Source organism: Nerophis lumbriciformis, linkage group LG17 (genome assembly GCF_033978685.3).
Source record: "Nerophis lumbriciformis linkage group LG17, RoL_Nlum_v2.1, whole genome shotgun sequence".
Classification (NCBI taxonomy): Eukaryota; Metazoa; Chordata; class Actinopteri; order Syngnathiformes; family Syngnathidae; genus Nerophis; species Nerophis lumbriciformis.
In genome coordinates, this window is record NC_084564.2 from 28,520,149 (window position 1) to 28,543,636 (window position 23,488).

General features: G+C 42.9%; 1 protein-coding gene across 5 annotated transcripts in view; it reads left to right on the top strand.

The window, feature by feature from the left end:
* Window positions 1-23,488, top strand: part of grik4 (glutamate receptor, ionotropic, kainate 4) — a 1,016,493-nt gene that overhangs the window by 923,747 nt on the left and 69,258 nt on the right. For all 5 annotated transcript variants that reach the window (XM_061973003.2, XM_061973004.2, XM_061973005.1 and 2 more), the window contains 2 exons: window positions 2,331-2,534; window positions 19,652-19,765. In XM_061973003.2, the coding sequence (XP_061828987.1) occupies window positions 2,331-2,534; window positions 19,652-19,765 (318 nt within the window). The remainder of the gene's footprint in view (window positions 1-2,330; window positions 2,535-19,651; window positions 19,766-23,488) is intronic.

Below are 23,488 nucleotides of genomic sequence, written 5' to 3' on the forward strand. Positions count from 1 at the left end.
ATGGACAAAGATAGGACCTTCTGGAGGAAAGTTATGTGGTCAGATGAAACAAAAATGTAGCTCTTTGGTCACAATACCCAGCGATATGTTTGGAGGAGAAAATGTGAGACCTTTAATACCAGGAACACTACACCTACCGTCAAGCATGGTGGTGGTAGTAGTATTAAGCTAGGGCCTGTTTTGCTGCCAATGGAACTAGTGCTTTACAGAGAGTAAATGGGACAATAAAAAAAAAGAGGATTACCTCCAAATTCTTCAGGACAACCTAAAATCATCAGCCCGGAGGTTGGGTCTTGGGCTCAGTTGTCATGATCCGTGGTCCGGATCATGTTTTGTGTGTTCTGTTAGTTTTGGACTCTTTTGGTTCCTGTGTGACACCTGAGTTTGGTTTGGTTCCCATGGCTACTTATGATTTTCACCTGCCGCTGGTGTTCGGTGCTCACCTGGCTCTAATCAAGAGACATTATTTAAGCCTGTCTTTGCCAGTCAGTCATCCTGATGTCATTGTTTTTTTCATGCAATGCCATAGTTTATGCTGTTTGTTTACCTCATGCTTTGCCAAGTAAGTCTTGTTTGTTCCATGCCATAGTCCATGCTAAGTGTTTAGCTTCTATACTTCCTGCGTTAAGTTTTTTGTTCTTTAGCTTCTTGTGCGAACGGCACGCTTTTCTTTTGTTTGGTTCCTGTCTTTTGTGATGTGTAGGATTAATTGAGGAATAAATCATGTTTTTACCTGCACGCCTTGTCCGGAATAATCCGTTTGAATCCCGGGGGAACAAACCTCGCAGTAAGCCGCAACCAAACCGTGACATCATTTGGGTGTTCCAACAGGACAATGACCCCAAACACACGTCAAAAGTGGTAAAGGAATGGCTAAATTAGGCTAGAATTAAGGTGTTAGAATGGCCTTCCTAAAGACCTGACTTAAACCTGTGGACAATGCTGAAGAAACAAGTTCATGTCAGAAAACCAACACATTTAGCTGAACTGCACCAATTTTGTCAAGAGGAATGGTCAAAAATTCAAGCAGAAGCTTGCCGGAAGCTTGTGGATGGCTACCAAAAGTGCCTTATTGCAGTGAAACTTGCCAAGGGACATGTAAGCAAATATTAACATTGCTGTATGTATACTTTTGACCCAGCAGATTTGCTCACATTTTCAGTAGACCCATAATAAATTCATAAAATAACCAAACTTAATGAATGTTTTTTGTGACCAACAAGTATGTGCTCCAATCACTCTATCACAAAAAAATAAGAGTTGCAGAAAGTATTGGAAACTCAAGACAGTCATGACATTATGTTCTTTACAAGTGTATGTAAACTTTTGACCACGACTGTATATATTATTTGTTTATTTGCGACCGTGTCTGGAAAAAGAATAGCGATGATGATTTCAAAGATATATGTTTAAACAGTTTACATTTTCAAAAGATAAATAATGATACTTTAGAAAAGATTGAGGCGTGGTTTCATTTGCAATCTGGGAACGCCCCCAAATCCAAGCATCTTGCAGACTAGGGTTGTATGGTTTATCGGTACAGCGATACTAATGAATAATATTCGGTACTATACCGCCTCTAAAAAGTACCAGTCTGGTATCGGATTGATACCTAAATTTGTGGTATCATCCACAACTAATATAAAGTATCAAACAACAGAAGAATAAGTGATTATTAAATTTCAACAGAAGTGTATATAGAACATGTAAAAAGAGAAAGTAAGCAGATATTAACAGTAAATCAACAAGTAGATTAATAATTCATTTTCTACCACTTGTCCTGAATAATGTTGACAAAATATTAGACTGGGAAATGATACAATATGTTACTGCATATGTCAGCAGCTAAATTATGAGCCTTTGTTTGTTTATTTACTACTAAAAGACAAGTTGTCTTGTATGTTCACTATTTTATTTCAGGACAAACTTGCAATAATAAACATACCTGTATGTTTAATGTAAACTAAGATTTTTTTTGTTAAAATAAAGGCAATAGTGCAATTTTTTGTGGTCTCCTTTAATCAGAAAAGTATCGAAAAGTATCGAAATACATTTTGGTACCGGTATCGATACCAAAACAACACTATGCCAGACAGACCCAAAAAAAGGGTTATAAAAGTAACTGTGGAGCAAAATAAACACCAAATGTACACCAAAGCATAGTTAACGTATTAAATGGACCACAAGGAAGTTTTAATGGCACATTAAAATCCTAAAAGGTCTCCGTAAAGAGAAATACAAATTTTGTCTTTTTTTGTCCAATAAAACATATCAATATTCATTCCAGAAGTTGCGTAAGGTCTGACATGAATTTGTATTATGTCATTTAGGAGAACCCCTATGTGATGCTCCGGCCCAATCACCAGGACCTGGAGGGAAATGAGCGCTATGAAGGCTTCTGTGTGGACATGCTGAAGGAGCTGGCAGACATATTGAAGTTCAAGTATCGCATCCAGCTGGTGGGAGATGGCCTGTATGGTGTCCCTGGAGCTAACGGAACGTGGGCCGGCATGGTTGGAGAGCTCATTTCGAGGGTATGTAAACACACGCAGGTGTTGTGTGACGTAAAATTAACGTATTTATCGTGTCAAATATACATGGCGACACGGCATAACTGAGGTACATCCTTAGGGCGCATACTTTACATTCAATAATAAATAATCTTAGGGGGGGAAGTATATTAATGTACCTTTTTGGATGTGATGGGTGGTAACGAGCTACATAGCTTAACTACATTTCCAAGTAGCCTAGCGGTAGCTTAGCTGCTTTTTGAAGCAATACCGTTTTCAGTAGCTTAGCTATCTTTAGACCCATGTATGTATAGCATCCATAAAAGCTTCTGGTGTGTATTTCTGGTCTTGTCACCCCCTCCCGGGGCAGAAGGGCAACACGGCAGTGCGGGTGGATCGAAAGAACGCTTTGCTGAACAAAAAGTTGCTTTATTACAAGCGAGCGTCATTAAACAGGACTGCAATACCTGGAGGAGGTCAAGTCCAAAAAATTAGGCAGACCCGCAGGAGCCTGGGTGAAAAAATGAAGGACTCCTAAATTGGAGAAGCCAAACCATCAGTTTTATATTCCTCCTTCCTGTTTGTGTGTGTGTGTGTGCTAAGTCAGGAGAGCACATCCTGACCATAAAAGGAGATGTTCGTGTGTACGTGTCTGGAAAACAACTGCTTTAAGTCATAACTTAAATGGTGGCGTTGAGCTTGACAGGTACTCTCTTCTCTAGGATAGGGCTATCACGTTTGTTTTCCAAACTCCCAATTAGTTAAAGTTAAGTTAAAGTACCCATGATTGTTGCACACACACTAGGTGTGGTGAAATTATTCTCTCCTCTCCAGTACACCTGAATAAACCTTACCGGGAAGGCTGAGGAGTGTGTTCCCACGATAGTTGGAACACACCCTCCGGTTCCCCTTTTTAAAGAGAGGAACCACCACCCCGGTCTGCCAATCCAGAGGTACCGCCCCCGATGTCCACGTCATGCTGCAGAGTCTTGCCAACCAAGAAAGCCCCACAGCATCCAGAGCCTTAAGGAACTCCGGGCGGATCTCATCCACCCCCGGGGCATTGCCACCGAGGAGCTTTTTAAATACCTCAGCAACCTCAGCCCCAGAAATAAGAGAGCCCACCACGGATTCACCAGGCACTGCTTCCTCATAGGAAGACGTGTTGGTGGGATTGAGGAGGTCTTCGAAGTATTCCCTCCATCGATCCACAACATCTGTAGTCGAGGTCAGCAGAACACCATCCGCACCATACACAGTTTTGACAGTGCACTGCTTCCCCTTCCTGAGGCGATGGATGGTGGTCCAGAATCACTTCGAAGCCGTCCGGAAGTTGTTTTCCATGGCTTCCCCGAACTCCTCCCATGTTTTTGCCTCCGCGACCGCTGAAGCCACACACCGCTTTGCCTGTCGGTACCTGTCCGCTGCCTCCAGAGTCCTATGAGCCAAAAGAACCCGATAGGACTCCTTCTTCAGCTTGACGGCATCCCTCACCGCTGGTGTCCACCAAAGGGTTCTAGGATTACCGCCACAACAGGCACCAACTACCTTGCGGCCACAACTCCAATCAGCCGCCTCGACAATAGAGGTGCGGAACATGGTCCACTCGGACTCAATGTCCAGCACCTCCCTCGTGACCTGTTCAAAGTTCTTCCGGAGGTAGGAATTGAAACTCTCTCTGACAGGAGACTCTGCCAGACGTTCCCAGCAGACCCTCACAATGCGTTTGGGCCTGCCAGGTCTGTCCGGCATCCTCCCCCAACATCGCAGCCAACTCAACACCAGGTGGTGATCGGTAGAAAGCTCCGCCCCTCTCTTCACCCGAGTGTCCAAAACATGAGGCCGCAAATCCGATGACACAACTACAAAGTCGATCATGGAACTGCGGCCTAGGGTGTCCTGGTGCCAAGTGAACATATGGACTCCCTTATGTTTGAGCATGGTGTTAGTTATGGACAATCTGTGACGAGCACAAAAGTCCAATAACAAAACACCACTCGTGTTCAGATCCGGGCGGTCATTCTTCCCAATCACGCCTCTCCAGGTTTCACTGTCGTTGCCAACATGAGCGTTGAAGTCCCCCAGTAGGACAAGGGAATCACCCGGGGGAGCACTTTCCAGTACTCCCTCGAGTGTATCCAAAAAGGGTGAGTACTCTGAACTGCTGTTTGGTGCGTCAGCACAAACAACAGTCAGGACCCGTCCCCCCACCCGAAGGCGGAGGGAGCCTACCCTCTCGTCCACTGGGTTGAACTCCAACGTGCAGGCTTTGAGCCGGGGGCAACAAGAATTGCTACCCCAGCTCGTCGCCTCTCACTGCGTGCAACGCCAGTGTGGAAGAGAGTCCAGACCCCCTCGCGAGAACTGGTTCCAGAGCCCTTACTGTGCGTTGAGGTGAGTCTGACTATATCCAGCTGGAACTTGAAAATGACCTGTGTGTTATTATTGTAAATCTAAATATACATTTAAAAAATAATTACGTAAAGATAATGGCTTTAATAGTCTAAAAACCTACAAAATAGCATTCTTATTTGACTTATATTTCAGGCTGAAGGTATTTTAAAAGACTCCTTTAAAGTGGGACGGAATGAGTGCATAATAATGTACCACTATTTTTTGGATAGCCTGTTTTTTGTCCACTGAGTGACAACATTCATTCTGTTGTGGGGTTAAAATGCAATAATTAGCCTTGAGGAACACTAAAATGTCAAAGTCTCAGCTGGCCTTTAACAATTGTGTTTCCATGCTGAATGACTCATGTATTTATTGTTGCAGCTCTAAAGGGGAGGTCATGAGGCTCTGTCAAGACCCAGTACCAAAATAAGTTTTTGGGTGTATTTCTTTTTATTATTTATTTTTTCAAACATGCATAGTGTACCAAAGTAAATGATCTGTATTGTGCATTTTTTTGCACTCAATTCAACATAGAAGAAAAAACAAACTCACTCTAGTAGATACACTATATTGCCAAAAGTATTTGGCCACCTGCCTTGACTCACATATGAACTTGAAGTGCCATCCCATTCCTAACCTATAGGGTTCAATATGATGTCGGTCCACCTTTTGCAGCTATTACAGCTTCAACTCTTCTGGGAAGGCTGTCCACAAGGCTGCGGAGTGTGTTTATAGGAATGTTCCACCATTCTTCCAAAAGCGTTGATAATGGTCGAAAAGGCTTGGCTCTCAGTCTCCGTTCTAATTCATCCCAAATGTGTTCTATCAGGTTCAGGTCAGGACTCTATGCAGGCCAGTCAAGTTCATCCACACCAAACTCTGTCATCCATGTCTTTATGGACCTTGCTTTGTGCACTGCTGCACAGTCATGTTGGAAGAGGAAGGGTCCCGCTCCAAACTGTTCCCACAAGGTTGGGAGCATGGAATTGTCCAAAATGTTTTGGTATCCTGGAACATTCAAAGTTCCTTTCACTGGAACTAAAGGGCCAAGCCAAACTCCTCAAAAACAACACCATTAGGACACTTGAATCTGATCATTTGGATGGTTGGCCAAATACTTTTGGCAATATAGTGTATACGCCAAGTAGATTGTAAAGGTAACTATATACAGGTACAAGGTAGTGGATAAGGTAAATAAATGATAAATGGGTTATACTTGTATAGCGCTTTTCTACCTTCAAGGTACTCAAAGCGCTTTGACAGTATCACCACATTCACCCATTCACACACACATTCACACACTGATGGCGGGAGCTGCCATGCAAGGCGCTAACCAGCAGCCATCAGGAGCAAGGTAAATAATGCTGCTGGATGTTGACCTTTCATGATACTTGGGATGCAGAAATCTTGAGTTGTCAGTAAAATGTAATTAAATGAATCGAGAGGTTGCCTAAAGCCACAGTTTTTAATGCCATTGGTGCAAAATACAGATCGGGGAGGTTAATTGCTTGGTTTCAATTAATTTCCATCAGAGGGGACCTATAATGCAAAACCAACTTGTTCTTACCTATTGGTACCTGTTTTAGTGTACCGTATTTTCCGCACTATAAGGCGCACCGAAAAACCACAAATTTTCTCAAAAGCTGACAGTGCGCCTTATAACCCGGTGCGCTTTATATATGGATTAATATTAAGATTCATTTTCATAAAGTTTCGGTCTCGCAACTACGGTAAACAGCCGCCATCTTTTTTCCCCGTAGAAGAGGAAGTGCTTCTTCTTCTAAGCAAGCAACCGCCAAGGTAAGCACCCGCCCCCATAGAACAGGAAGCGCTTCTTCTTCTACTGTAAGCAACCACCCGCCCGCGTAGAAGAAGAAGAAGCGCGCGGATATTACGTTTCATTTCCTTTGTGTGTTTACATCTGTAAAGACCACAAAATGGCTCCTACTAAGCGACAGGGATCCGGTTCATGAAAAGACGCAATCTCTCCATCCGCACACGGACTACTATTTCACAGCAACTGCCTAAAGACTTTCAAGAAAAGCTGGCTACTTTCCGTGCATATTGTAAAAACAAGATAGCTGAAAAAAAGATCCGGCCAGAGAACATTATCAACATGGACGAGGTTCCACTGACTTTTGATATTCCTGTGAACCGCACTGTGGATACAACGGGAGCACGTAAGGTGAATATTCGCATCACAGGGAATGAGAAGTCATCCTTCACTGTGGTTCTAGCTTGCCATGCTAATGGCCAGAAACTTCCACCCATGGTGATATTCAAAAGGAAGACCTTGCCAAAAGAGACCTTTCCAGCCGGCGTCATCATAAAAGCTAACTCGAAGGGATGGATGAAGAAAAGATGAGCGAGTGGTTAAGGGAAGTTTACGCGAAGAGGCCGGGTGGCTTTTTTCACGCAGCTCCGTCCATGTTGATATACGACTCCGTGCGCGCCCACATCACGCTGGTTTTTAATATATTATTAAAGTTTGACTGACCTATCTGACTGTTTTTTTGACATTCCTTTAGCGCAGTTAGATGCGGCTTATAACACGGGGCGTCTTATAGGTGGACAAAGTTTTGAAATATGCCGTTCATTGAAGGCGCGGCTTATAACCCAGGGCGCCTTATGGTGCGGAAAATACGGTATTTGGGATCTGCATAAGTCCGGAAATTTGAAATCAAACCTTGGAGGCATTGCAGCAATATTTCGGAAATAATCTTGCTTTCCTTCACACTCCCTCTAAACAAGCCGCCTGGAATTTGCCCAATTTGTGACGTTTTTCCAATTTGTAACATTTTTCCAATTGGTGACGTCAGCAGATATCTTCCTATATGGTAACATTTTACCAGAAGAGCTTTGTGCGATTTCACCGTTGTTGTCCCACGTTGTAGGAATGATACTTTTAAAGAAGGTGAGTCATTGTTTTAATTACAAACTGGAAACATCTCGCAGACAGACTCAAAATAATGGATTATGAAAGTGATTGCAGAGCAAACTGTACACCAAAGCATACCCGGTTAACACTATCTGGAGTCTAGATAATAGAAATATGGTCTACATTCTCGACCGCTGTTTCTTAACCTTTGGGCTAGGGCCGGTCGTTGGGCCGCGAGATCCTCGATAAAGAGCCGCCAAAAATATCTGTTTCTCAGCAGTGGTCCGTATGAGTCGCAGTGGTACTTAGTTGTTATACACTTTTCTACCACGTGTGGCAGTAATGAGAATACCAAATAAACAGATACGTTTTGTTCAGCGCAAAAACATATGACTAAAATGGAGAAGCTGTATTTTTATTTGGATTCAAATTTTATTGACAGTTCATTTAAGAAACATATATATATATATCAATGTGATTTATTACACATTTAATTACAATGTATTTATTTTCTGTGTGATTGTATGTAAATGTGTTTGTCATCAGTTTTTCTTTTGCAGTATATGTGATTACATGTATTTTTCAAAACAGGCTGACATAAGCTGTGATACTAATCTTTTTGATTAACACACATATAATTTAACAAGGTTTATCCTGTTAAACTGTAAGTAGGTTACATATAATTATAGAATTTGATTAAAATCAAGAGTAAAAGGACTAATTCTGCATGGCCTTATTATAAAACACCCCTGATCTAGACCACAAGGAAGTGTTTTAAATGTAGATTAAGATCATCATAGGTCCCAATTATGCACCCTTTGACTCGAGATTGTTGTATTATGTACTGTTTCACATAAAATCAAACAGTAACATATTTAGATGCTTTTGTTGAACGTGATATTTCGTCCAGTTGCAAACACGGCTCTTGGTGGGGAAACAAGCACTCAACAAAATTGGTATCAAGTACTGGTATTGATTCCCAGGTACTAGGAATTGGTACCATACAGGTACCTTTGACAGACAGCTGGGATGGGTGGATTCTCACTTCTTTCTTTTGTGTTTCCATTTTCATTTTCATGTTTTGACAATCCATGTCAACCAAAGTGCAGTCATTGCAGTCACTTGATTAATTAACATTACTGTTCTTGGTTTAATTGACCACTTGGTCAGTGGAAACAGTATTTATGTGACAGCAACATGAGCTACGAGGGTGGTGACCAAATGTCAAGACATGCTTTGGATTGAGATTTGTCATAGGCGATATGTGACGCTCTGGTCGCATGACGGCGGTATTTGGCTTGTTTCCAAGATGCGTGCAAGTAAAAAAACGATTTAACGTGATGACAAAAATAAACAAAATACTAGTGCTGCCTGGAAGCATTGGGTAGGCTATGCTAAAACAAAACTAAAACTGACAGACAACAAAACGGAATTCTGGAACACAGCAAAAAGCTAGAGAAGTGCGGCAGGAGAAGCGTCCACATGAATAAGTATTCATTAAGTCCCAACAAAGAATGGTGGCCAAGATTCAACTTAAATAGTCTTAATTGAAAACACAAAACAGGTGCGGGGAACAGCAGTTCAAAAGGCAAGAGTCAAGTGGTTACGGATAAACACCAACACAACAGGAAGAGCCACCAAAATAAAAGCACAGGACAGGAACCAAAGCACTAAACACAGGAGAAAATTCACAAACTCAAAATAGGGCACAGCCTGGTGTAACGGGCTTTGATAGAATGCTTCCCCAACAAAAAAGATTCCAGATGTTCTCAAAAAATAGAGAGCAAGTCCAAAGTCATGGGAGGGAGAAGGGAGGACAAGGCGGTGGGTCGCCAGGCCATGTGCCCTCGCAGCCAGCGGGGAAGCGTCGGATGGCGGCGGCGAGTAGACCGCCGCTAAAGCTGGGGAGGTGGACGCCCACAGAACGGCCACATTCATGGTTGACGAGGAAGCGGACGTGAGCGGCGTACTAACAGCCAAAAGGTCCACCCCCAGGTCCTGGGCATTGCTACTGATATCACGGATGGCGTCCATGAATAGGTCACGTTTGTGGTTGCCGAGGAGGTTAACCTGAGTGACAACGGCGTTTCAGCAGCCATGAAGGTCCATGCCCAGGGCTTTGCCGTCGTTTCCAATGGCACGGAGAGTGTCCATGGAAAGGCCACATTCTCGGCCAACAAGGCTGAGGTGTGCGGGCGCCAGATGGCCGCTTGTGCTGCAGGACAGGATGCGACACTGCAGCTCCAGGCCCACTGGAGTTGTGGGTGGTGTCTGCAGGCCCACTGGAGTTGCGGGTGGCGTCTGCAGGCCCACTGGAGTAGCATGCGGCTGGGCTGGAAGTCAAGCAAGAGCAGCAGGCTGCTGGTATGGACGTAGGACTTGTGGCGGCGGCCGTGCAGGAGGCGGATCGTGCCTCTGTGCCTTCGTGCACACTTGAGGAGCCGCTGACGTGAGTTCGGCTGGCTCTGTCGCACCTGAACTGCACTGGCTCACAGCCCAGGAGATGTAAAGTTCTGCCACGTTGCCGTTCGGTTTGCCATACTCGACCAGAATCTGAGAGGAGGGCTGTGCGGTGGGTACAGCTGAGCCTCTGCTTCCATTTGAGCCCAAAACAACCGCCCACATTCCTGGTCCCTGATTTCTTAGGCAATAAAACTTGTATGTCTTGGTTGGGACTAACTGTTACGCTCAATATTTGGTGTGTTCCCAAGATGCTGAAAAGCCAAGGAGGCAAAGTGAAGGTAAATAACTATTTAATGTGATGACAACAACAAACAAAAGACGAGTGCCGATAGAAAGGGCACCGAAGCATATGGAAGGCTATGCAAAAACAAAACTAGAAAAGAAAATCTGCAAAACAACAAAACGGAATGCTGGAACACAGAAAAAAATTATTATAAGGCGCACTGCCGATGAATGGTCTATGTTCGATCTTTTTCATATATAAGGCGCACAGGATTATAGGATGCATCAAAGGAGTCATATTATTATAATTTGTTTCTAAACGGAAAAACGTCCTTGTGGTCTACATAACATGTAATGGTGGTTATTTGGTCAAAATGTTGCATAGATTGTTTTACAGATCATCTTCAAGCCGCTTTCTGATAGTCGCTTACGGATGTGCCGTTTTGTGGGCGGTCTTATTTACGCGGCTCACCTTCGACAGCATCTTCTCCCCGTCATCTTTGTTGTAGCGGTGTAGCGTGCAAGGACGGGAGTGGAAGAAGTGTCAAAAGATGGAGCAAACTGTTTTAATGACATTCAGACTTCACTTCAATCAATAACGGAGCAGCATCTTCTTATCCGGAAATGCCGGAAATGTTTCCCGTGAAAAACCGTCCAACCGAAACTCTAATATTTAAAGATTATTGGGTGAATAATGTAAACTTACTAAACCGGTATGTTTTAGCGCTTTCATGGCGAGTTTACTGACAGATATAAGTAAGAACTTTACACTACTTTATATTAGAAATGGCAACAGCGGAGGATGAATGTCCCATAACAAGAAGATAGAGAAAAAGAAGCTTATCGACTACGGTGTCATCACGGACTACAAAGGCGGACGCGCGCAATTTTTCAGGATTTATGCAGATCCCAAATACAGATCATCAGATACTAGAAGGTAAGAAAAGATGCTTTTGCATAATATTGCGAAACAAAACGCCAGATAATATGTCTTACCTGATACATACACCATAATAATACTCCAATGTTGAAGCACAGTACAATCCATCAAGCGGTGCGGCTTCATAGCCGACCAAAGTCGTACTAAAACATTTTGATAGATTCTTGAGCGCCGTGTGTAATGTTCTATATTTTCAATGGAACATATAAAATGTCGGTGTTGTTTACTTGAGTCATATTGCCATCATATTGCAGTCTACACATATTGTTTGTGTGTGACTGCCATCTACTGGTCACACTTATCATTACACCATGTACTAAATAAAATTGCCTCGAGGTCGGAATTATTCCGTACATTAGGCACACCGGGTTATTGGGTGCACTGTCGAGTTTTGAGAAAAATAAAAGATTTTAAGTGTGCCTTATAGTCCAGAAATTACGGTAATAGCTCAATGCATTGCAATATTGTTTAATGTCATGCAATTGTCTTACAAGAAGATTCACTCCATACTTGGTGGTGGTAACCATGGTAAACTACTGTGGTAGCTACTGCTGGGTTACACTTACTGTTTTATGGGCGCTACCCCTGCAGAACCAGGTGCCAAACCCTGAAAATAAAAATCTGGACACGCCACTGAGCAGAACAAAGAAAGTGTTTGTCAGTTGAGCGGGCAACAGTGACAGAAGACAGCCTGAGGTTACTCGGGGACAATAGTACCTGTGTACCCTGCCAGGGCTGTTTACTGAACACTATTTTACTGCACTACTTTGACAGCTGTCAGACAGCCTAACAATCTAGTCCAGACAAGCACACTGTTTCCCAACATGTTTCTTTTCAAATAAAAGTGAACCGGCAACATGTTTAAGCTACCAGGACTAGAAGGCATAACACAGCAGGCCGGCACAGAAATGCAGTTATCAATATTAATATTCCATTGTCACATAAATAATTCAGCCGCTGTTACGACTGCGCGTTCATCTCGCCAGAGGATCTGCCTTTGTAGAAATTGCCTCGACGGCTGCTGCTCCCCGCGTGTGGTTTCCTTTCGGCAACGGGCACGGGCGATCAGACTTTCAAAACGACTGTGTGTTCTAAAAAAAGAGAGAAAAGAAAAAGAAAGAAAGAAAAGATGAGGCGGAAGTTTGCTGATAATGATGACGAGTGAAAGGCTACTGGCTGAGCAGGATGCACAAGGCCGCGGTATGCTTGTGTGTGAGAAGTTTGTAAAGGTGTAGAGCAGTCATTGATGCAGAGGACTGAGCAGGAGGTGATGGTCCAAAAGTCAGGCCTGTAAATGTAATCTAAAGTTTTTATTCAGTAATGCAGTGCTTTGCAAATATTTAGTTTTGCCCCCCCTCCCCGAGGAAGTAGAAAATATGTTGCCTCCGTTGTTACCAGTGGCGGGCCGTGTGTTTCCCACCGAGGCCTTCAGTGATGTCCTGTCCAATGATTACCTCTCAAAATACCATCATTGATGTATCTACATGACCATTTCTGGAGAAATACTATACAGAAACACATGTACGCACCACTGTTCATTGATCCACATCAACAGTGTACAAAACGGGTTATTTTCTGGCGCATTTAAAAATCAATAAACCCGCATCAGCAATTAAAACATATCTTATGTGGTACTGTCAAAATTAAAATTGCAAACAACTTATTAAACATGAAAAAATTAAGAAATAAAATATCTGAACTCACATTTCATCGCCGGGACAGCTGATCCTTCTTGAAAATGGCCTTGCAATTATATGTGTTGTCTTGTCTAATCATAAAAGATGCAGACGAGGCGTGTTGGCCGAGTTCTTAAAGTTTACTCCACAAGGTGCTCATCAAAAATATCCCGCTGCATGTCTACATTCAACAATCAATCAATCAATCAATGTTTACTTATATAGCCCTAAATCACGAGTGTCTCAAAGGGCCGCACAAGCCACAACGACACCCTCGGCTGAGATCCCACATCAGGGCAAGAAGAAAAAAAACTCAACCCAATGGGATGACAATGAGACCGGTGCCATGGACGTCGAGTGGATCTAGCATAATATTGTGAGAGTCCAGGCCATAGTGGATCTAACATAATAGTGTGAGAGTCCAGGCCATAGTGGAACTAACATAATAGTGAGAGTCCAGTCCATAGTGGATATAGCATAATATTGTGAGAGTCCAGTCCATAGTGGATCTAACATAATAGTGAGAGTCCAGTCCATAGTGGATCCAACATAATAGTGAGAGTCCAGTCCATAGTGGATCCAACATAATAGTGAGAGTCCAGTCCGTAGTGGATCTAACATAATAGAGAGAGTCCAGTCCGTAGTGGATCTAACATAATAGAGAGAGTCCAGTCCATACAACAACCTAAACGGGGCTTCTGTGCATGCGCTTCACTACCTGTGGAGTGGAATTCTTATGTTACCTAGCTCATAACATCACCATATATATCTGCCTTAGGCCATCTAGAAGGCCTTACTGACCAACAACTCGTGATCTGATTGGCTATTGCAACGGTCTATCAACTGTATGTCTCCAATCACTTACAGTGCACGGACCCCCGCATTATTGATTCTTAAGGCTCCAGGCAGATTTAGTACAGCATGGCAACATAAGCTAGCTGAATTCTGATTGGATGAAATCTCCATAACCTATAAACAGCACTTGAAGGAGTATAATATGACATGAAGAGAATATGTACACTTTTCGATATTTAGGGAAAGTAAATAAAAAAATTACTTTTATCTTTAATTATGATAATGATGTCTGGTTATGTTAGCAGAGAAGGCTGTGCTTGTGTTTATAAAATTGTTATAACTATACCTCTGCAAAACATTGTAAGGTTATTAACATTAAAGGAAACAACACACTAGTCTTTCACAGTGGTTACAGTGAAGCCAAGTGCTACATGTGGCTCATCATACATATACTGGTATGCCCCCCACCCCCGCCCTTGAGAAGGAATGCATTAATGGAACAATTCTAACCATCCTGCATTTGCAGCAGCATCTGCAGCAATACAGCGTTACCCCCCCCCCCCCCCCACCACCCCCCCACCCCCTATTCACTCTACCTCCCATTCTTCACATACCCTTTGTTTGCCTGCTTTCACTGTGTCCCTCAGGGAGATGAAGATTCCCTTGCAGTTACATTTTACTGCCTTGTTTTCTTGTTGGTCATTTTGTATCGCCGGGTTTTACCAGCCACTGCTTTGACCGCTCATTTGACCTGTCCGAGACACTTGTTGGTCCAAGTGTTGTTTCTCAGACCAAGGCCAGACACGACTGAACGCTATATCTTGTCAAGGGACAATACTGTGTAAATGAAACCTGGCTGTACTTTACGGTAGTCCGTGTAGGCCACTTTGAAGGGGTTCTTATTTGCCAAAAAGGAGGGAAAATATTTCCCAAACAACATTGAGTAGCAAACATGGCAAGAGGGAAGCAAACTTGGTCTGTTGCCGGCACAATTTTATTCTTGGAAAATAAGGGTGTGCAAGTCCATCGGCCACCTGGGCGATTTTAATTAAGAAAGGACATAGTAATCACCTCCGTTAAGGCAATTAAAACAGCATTTTTTAGCATTTTAAAGGCCTACTGAAATGCAATTTTCTTATTTAAACGGGGATAGCAGGTCCATTCTATGTGTCATACTTGATCATTTCACAATATTGCCATATTTTTGCTGAAAGGATTTATTAGAGAACATCGACGATAAAGTTCGCAACTTTTGGTCGCTGATAAAAAAGCCTTGCCTGTACCGGAAGTAGCAGACGATATGCGCGTGACGTCACAGGTTGTGGAGCTCCTCACATCCGGACATTGTTTACAATCATGGCCACCAGCAGCGAGAGCGATTCGGACCGAGAAAGCAACAATTTCCCCATTAATTTGAGCGAGGATGAAAGATTTGTGGATGAGGAAAGTGAGAGTGAAGGACTAGAGGGCAGTGGGAGCGATTCAGATAGGGAAGATGCTGTGAGAGGCGGGTGGGACCTGATATTCAGTGGGGAATGACTAAAACAGTAAATAAACACAAGACATATATATACTCTATTAGCCACAACACCACCAGGCTTATATTTAATATGCCAGAAATGAATCCTGCATAACAAACACCTCCCCCCTCTCGTCCATATAACCCGCCAATACAACTCAAACACCTGCACAACACACTCAATCCCAAAGCCCAAAGTACCGTTCACCTCCCCAAAGTTCATACAGCACATATATTTCCCCAAAGTCCCCAAAGTTACGTACGTGACATGCACATAGCGGCACGCACGTACGGGCAAGCGATCAAATGTTTGGAAGCGTACTCACGGTACCGCGTCTGCGTATCCAACTCAAAGTCCTCCTGGTAAGAGTCTCTGTTGTCCCAGTTCTCCACAGGCCAATGGTAAAGATTGACTGTTATCTTTCGGGAATGTAAACAATGAAACACCGGCTGTGTTATCCGGCACAGCAGTCAGTGGTTGGATTCTACGGCGGAGTTGCGTTATCCAGCACAATACCTGCCGCAATACACCGCTTCCCACCTACAGCTTTCTTCTTTGCTGTCTCCATTGTTCATTGAACAAATTGCAAAATATTCACCAACACAGATGTCCAGAATACTGTGGAATTTTGCGATGAAAACAGACGACTTAATAGCTGGCCACCATGCTGTCTAAAAATGTCCTCTACAATCCGCGACGTCACGCGCTGACGTCATCATACCGAGACGATTTTAGCATGATATGTCGCACGAAATTTAAAATTGCACTTTAGTAAACTAACCCGGCCGTATTGGCATGTGTTGCAATGTTAAGATTTCATCATTGATATATAAACTATCAGACTGTGTGGTCGGTAGTAGTGGGTTTCAGTAGGCCTTTAATAATACTTGATGATGATACTTAATATTGATTCTGAAGGACGAGGTTAAACATCTTACACACCGAGAGAAAGCCAGGAGCAAGCATGCTAATAGCTAAGCTAACCTGGCTTTAAACAACCTTAATAAGTGCTGAGTAAACTTTAGAAAGTCTATCTGAAAGTAAGCTGCTATTAACAGAAAATCAACACATAGTGTGAAGGTTCAGTGGAGGAGGAGACGGCACTGAGGCAGGGACGTCCTTTAGCTTTAGGCGTATTTATTAATATAATAAAATGACGTGTGTAATAAATCCAAATGCATATGGTGTGACGATGCGATGCGTCGAGCTGGTGAGTGTTACCGTACAATGCGTGTTGTAAGAGGTGCGGAAGTCCAGAAGGGGCTAGGCAAGCTCGGAAGTCCGTGGGCAAGCAAAAGGTCAAGGGCAGGAGCTAGGCGTCAGAGTCCGTGTCCAGGCGAGAGGTCAAGATCCAGGAAGGCAGCAAGAAGACCAGAGGGAATCCGGGGAGACAATACACAGCTCGAATCCAGGGAACGAAGAGGAACTACGGAATGACGACACAGGACAGGACACAACGAGCACAGAGGAGGGGAGAAACAGAGCGAGTAGGCACATGAAAAAGGAGCCAGAGACGTGTGGGCTTACTGAACAATACAGGTAGCTACGTTCTGGCACTGGAACGCAGGAGATTGCAGGATAGGAACGCCTGTGGGCGTGTCCAGAGGAGCGCACAGAACAATGAGAGGCGGCAGGTGCTTGAGCCGTAACACAAAGATTAGTAAGCTTCTAGAAAGAGAGGATAATATAACAACTGTTGGTGTGTCAGCATTGTCACCGTCAGAACACAACATGTAAAAGGAAGATCAGATGGATCCATAAATAAGTGGTATCCATACCAAGGGTAGTATCAGTATATGATCGATACATGAGAGATCAGCACAATATTTATATATTTTTTTACAAATAAATGTTTTGTCGGTTTAAAAACTCAGGGAATGTTTCCCTGGATATAGATAGGCTTGGAGGGCAATACAAGGGGGGAAAAAGGAAATAGTTTAAATAATGTGATGATATTGTTAAACATTCAATAACATGTACCATAAATACATTGAAAAATGTACAGTTAATACATGGACTGGGTTTCTGATCTCACTCATGGTTGATCAGAATTGGCAGCATAAAACCTTGATGGGAACATCCCTAGAGAACTCGGGATTTTTGTGCACGTTGATGGTCGTAACGCTAGAAACACTGAGTTGCACAAACAAGTTCATGAAAAACATCTGGAAGCCGGAATTCTTCGAACCGTCGACCAAATTAAAATTGTAAATCTTAGCTTCCTATTACAAAGCTTGAAGTCATAATGGTACAAGTGGTTCCGACCTTGCCAGCTTTCAGTCTTACCAGCTGATGGATGGATGGATGGTTGTCAGGCTTGTCTTTTAACAGTGTGCTAGTTGATTTGGAGGAGGAACATGTTAACACGCCTTAGGGCAACAACAACTGTTGGGTTCATCAGGAATATAGCACCATCTCACATAAGCAGACATGGCGCCAGAGAGGAGGGAAATTAAACGTGTGAAGTACAAAGGGCGAATCAGCCGAGTCTGTGCAGTCAAAGCAGCGTTTGTTTACAACATAGGCAGAATAGGTTTTTGGGTTTTTTTCATCCCATTTTTGTTAAAAAAAGACAACTCTGCTTGCCCAGATAATTTATTCTGATTAAATGCATGGTCCATTAATACACATGTCATGATCGGATCACTGTATCAAGTGTCCATGTAAAAAAGTGGATTTGGAAAACCAATCGACAAAGTTTTAGCCCAGATTGGATCAATTTTGCACATGTAAACATAGCTATTGTGATAAAGATAACAACCCAAACACACCTCCAGTGGAATGTCCATAGTGGAAAGTTACGGGACGCTGGTCAAACTCAGTTTTGTTTGTGTTTTTAATCAGTTCCAAAGTCAAACTGTTGACATCATAATCAGTTCACCTGATTTTATCAGTAGGAGATAAACAGAACAAGTTAGTACAAATAAAACCATTTAAATGAATTTTAAAATGAAATAAAAACAACTTAAAAACAAAAAGTAACAAAATTTACGGAACCTGTTTTATAGTATCTCAAATTTAACAAGTGTGAGAAGTCTATTAATTTTCATTGAAACCCTGCCCAAGCCTTATTCCTGTTGGGGGGTCAAGTATTGGCCATTGGATGGTGACTCAGATGTCATACGAAATCAGATATTATACATAATTATCCATCCATCCTTTTTTTACAGCTTGTCCCTCTTGCGGTTGTGGGGGGATGGGTAAGTAAGACAGGCTACACCCTGGACAAGTCGCCACCTCATTGCAGGGCCAACACAGATAGACAGACAATATTCACACATTAGGGCCAATTTAGTGTTGCCAATCAACCTATCCCCAGATGCATGTCTTTGGAGTTGGAAGGAAGAATTATAAGGTACTGAACTGCATTTCTGGTTTTGTCATCCTCGTCCGGACAGAAGGATGTCACGGCAGTGTGGTTGAAGCAAAAGAGACGTCGGAGACGATTTAGTGAACCAAAAAAGTTGTTTTATTACAAGCGAGCGTCATTAAACAGGTCTGCAGTACCCGGAGGAACCTAGGTCAAAAAAGGACTCCTGAACTGGAGAAGCCAAACCACCAGTTTTGTATTCCTTCTTTCTCTGTCTGGGTGTGTGCTTAAGTCAGGACAGCTCAACCTGACCATGTAAGGAGATGTTTGTGTGTAGTGACTGGAAAACAACAGATGTATACCAAAACTTGTAGGTTTGACTTGTAAGATAAACATGGAATTTCTCCGCCAGGATAGAGCTATAACTTCTGCATTCTGAAGCCTGGTTTTATTGCTCCTTCTCGTGAGAGAGCTAATTCCAGTACACATACGAATGTCCAACTAAGGGGCCTTATTTTATCATGTGCTCAAACTGAAATACCACTGTTTACTTAAACTCGGTGGTTTGCTTTCTCCAAGATAAATGTAAACATTCACCATATGTATAGAACATAATATGAGTTAATTAATTCACTTCAATACAATTGTCATGTATATTTAAAAAAAAGCTATACAGCTTTTATCAAATCGTTGCACCACCCTACGGGGTTTAGTGAGTAATTATTGTCTTGTAAATACCGATGATAGTCGACACTTCAGAGAAGGATCCTGAAAAAGAGTCCTAACAGTCTGATGTGCTGAAATAAAATTGTTTTGGGTAATATCTGTATCTAAAAAACAAGAAAATGATGTATTTGGTGTAATAATGCAGTGCAGTGTATACAATGCAGTTGTACATAAAGTGAATACAGCAGTAAAAGTGGTCTCTTGGTTTGTCTTTCAGAAAGCTGACTTGGCAGTGGCTGGCCTCACCATCACAGCGGAACGCGAGAAGGTCATCGACTTTTCTAAGCCTTTCATGACCCTCGGCATCAGCATCATGTACCGCGTCCACCTGGTGAGTTACATCCCACACTCTCCAGACGATCGAAGTACATTACTGTAAGTGCAGTTAATGCAGACAGATGCTAAAGAAGAAAGAGTTGCTCAGTCAGTCTCAGTAGTTCTAACAACTCTTGGACCATAGTCTGTTTCTTTCTCCTATCTGACCAACATCGCCACCAATCAGCTCAGTTTGTCGTTGTTGTGTGCAAATACCTGACAACCTTGAAACCTCCGAATTTGGGTTTGGTGGTAGCAGGGGTGTATATTGTAGCCCGGAAAAGTTAGGGCTACAAGGGATTCTGGGTGTTTGTTCTGTTGTGTGTTACAGTGCGGATGTTCTCCCGAAATGTGTTTGTCATTCTTGTTTGGTGTGGGTTCACAGTGTGGCGCATATTTGTAACAGTGTTAAAGTTGTTTACACGGCCACCCTCAGTGTGACCTGTATGGCTGTTGATCAAGTATGCCTTGCCGTCACTTGCGTGTGTCTGCAGAAGCCGCATACAACATGTGACTGGGCTGGCACGCTGTTTGAATGGTGAAAAAGCGGACGCGACGACAGGTTGTAGAGGACGCTAAAGGCAGTGCCATCACTGCACCCCTTAATATTATTGTCCGGGTGAAAATCAGGAGAAATTCGAGAGAATGGTTGCCCCGGGAGATTTTCGGGAGGGGCACTGAAATTGGTGAGTCTCCCGGAAAAATCGGGAGGGTTGGCAAGTATGGCAATAGCTGTGTTGGCTACTAAAACAGTGTGACATCCAACTAGTGACACAGTGTGGAAAAGTGGCATCTCTCACTTTTTCACTGCACTTACCGGACCATAGGGCGCACCGGATTGTAAGGCGCACTGCCGATGAGCGGGTCTAGTCAGGTCTATTTTCATACAAAAGGCGCATTAAAGGGGTCTTATTTTTCGTTTTATTTTTTCTAAATGTAAAAGACTTACATAACATGTAATGGTGGTTCTTTGGTCAAAATGTTGCATAGATGATGTTTTACAGATCATCTCCAAGCTCTTTCTGACAGTCTCTTCCATTTTGTGGGTGGTCTTTTTTACGTGGCTCACCTTCGGTAGCGTCTTTTCTCCGTCATCTTTGTTGTAGCGGTGTCACGTGCAAGGACGGGAGTGGAAGAAGTGTCAAAAGATGGAGCTAACTGTTTTATTGACATTCAGACTTTACTTCAATCAATAACGGAGCAGCACCTCCTCATCCGGAAACAACAACGACAGAAATGTGTCCCGTGAAAAAACGTCCGACCGGAACTCTCTAGTAACTAAAGTTCCTTGGGTGAATAATGTAATTTCACTACACCGGTATGTTTTAGCGCTGTCATGGCGAGTTTACTGACAGATATAAGTAAGAACTTTACATTACTTTATATTAGAAATGGCAACAGTGGAGGATGAATGTCCCATAACAAGAAGATAAAGAACAACGGCGTGGCGAAGTTGGTAGAGTGGCCGTGCAAGCAATCGGAGGGTTGCTGGTTACTGGGGTTAAATCCCCACCTTCTACTATCCTAGTCACGTCCGTTGTGTCCTTGGGCAAGACACTTCACCCCTTGCTCCTGATGGCTGCTGGTTAGCGCCTTGCATGGCAGCTCCCGCCATCAGTGTGTGAATGGGTGAATGTGGAAATACTGTCAAAGCGCTTTGAGTACCTTGAAGGTAGAAAAGCGCTATACAAGTATAACCCATTTATATTATCATTATCATTTAACAAGAAGAAGCTTATCGACTACGATATCGGCACGGACTACAAAGGCGGAAGAGCGCATATTTTCAGGACTTATGCAGATCCCAAATACAGATCAGCAGGTACCAGAAGGTAAGAAACGTTGCTTTTGCATTATATTGCAAAACAAAATGCCAGATAATGTCTTACCTTTTACACACACCATAATAATACTCCTATGTTGAAGCACAGTACAATCCATCAAGCGATGCGGCTTCATAGCTTACCAAAGTCGTACTAAAACATTTTGATAGATTTTTGAGCGCCGTGTGTAATGTTCTATATTTTCAACGGAACATATAAAATGTTGGTGTTGTTTACTTGAGTCATAGTGCAGTCTACACCTATGTCTTATGTATGACTGCCATCTACTGGTCACACTTATCATTTCACCATGCACCAAAAAAATAGCTTCGAGGTCGGTAAGCACTACCAAAATCATTCCGTACATTAGGCGCACCGGGTAATAAGGCGCACTGTCGAGTTTTGAGAAAATGAAAAGATTGTGCGCCTTATAGTCCAAAAAATATGTGACTTGGCTTGAATAATTGGTGCTTTTCTATTGACAAAACGTTTCCCCTGGGTAACATCTTCACTTAGCTTGCTACTTTGATACCCTGCACATGGCAACGCTATTGTTTTTGCACTTTGTCCGGCGTGAACAAACACAGCTAAAAACTAAAAGCACTTTTAACATTTTAATCACGATCGCGGTTTTGACAACTACGATTAATTGAGGATGACCGTCGACGATATTAACATTTAAAAAGCCGACTTTGCCACATATCAAATCAAGCACTTTCGCGATCAACACATCAACCACCAGGGGGCAAAGAAAAGACAGGATGGCAGCGCTGCAGCTTTTTGGAGATGAAGAGCAAATTTAAAGTGGTTTTGTTTGGTTTTGTATGGTGTAGTTATGTTTATATAGAAATTAATATTCTGTGACTGTAAATTGTTTGCTTGTTGATGCTTATATTTGTTTCTCTATTGTGTAGTTATAATTATATGCTTTTACTTGTAATTGTATTGAGTTTGTGGACCCCAGGAAGACTAGTGGGTTGTTATGGCAACCAGCTAATGGTAATAAAAATCAAATCAAATCAAAGCAGCTGGCCGCCAAACTTTCCATCTTAGGAACTTTTTTGGCAAATGCCAAAAAATTCTGGGTAAAAAAATCAGTGCCCTCCCCTCCTGGAGAGTGATCCACAGGGTGCCAACATGCATGAATTTGAACCCCCGGCCCTTCTACAGGACCCACCGAGCCGGCCTCAACCCTGAGTTCAGTCTAGACTAGATTTTGGCACAGTACACTATTGTGTGACCTCTGAGACTTGTTTCAAATTGTATAAAAATTTTATATTATGAGACATTTGATACTAACACAGTTGTTATACTTCAAAGTCTTCACATTGCTGCAATGACCCGTTTTATTGCTGCCCTCAGTCTCTTTTGATAAAAAAAATCTTCACTGTGATCAACAACCACATGCTGAAAACTAAATGCAGTGCAGGAGACTTTTGTTTTCCTCTGTTGTTTGCCCGGAATCTACGGTCAAATTTATGGCATTTTTTTTAAAGAGAAATAAACAGATGATATGTTGAAGTTGAAGTACCAATGATTGTCACACACACACGAGGTGTGGCGAAATGATTCTCTGCATTTGACCCATCACCCTTGATCACCCCCTGGGAGGTGAGGGGAGCAGTGAGCAGCAGCGGTGGCTGCGCCCGGGAATCATTTTTGGTGATTCAACCCCCAAGTATGTAGTATAGTGTATTGACAACACTAAATTGGTCCTAGTGTGTGAATGTTGTCTATATATCTGTGTTGGCCCTGCGATGAGGTGGCGACTTGCATTCTGCCCGGGTGCAGCTGGGATAGCCTCCAGCCCCTCCGCAACCCAGAGAGGGACAGGCGGTAGAACATGGATGGATGGATACATGCTGAATGCGTCAGTATTGTCACCTGGATATGCTCTCGCACTTATACATGGATAG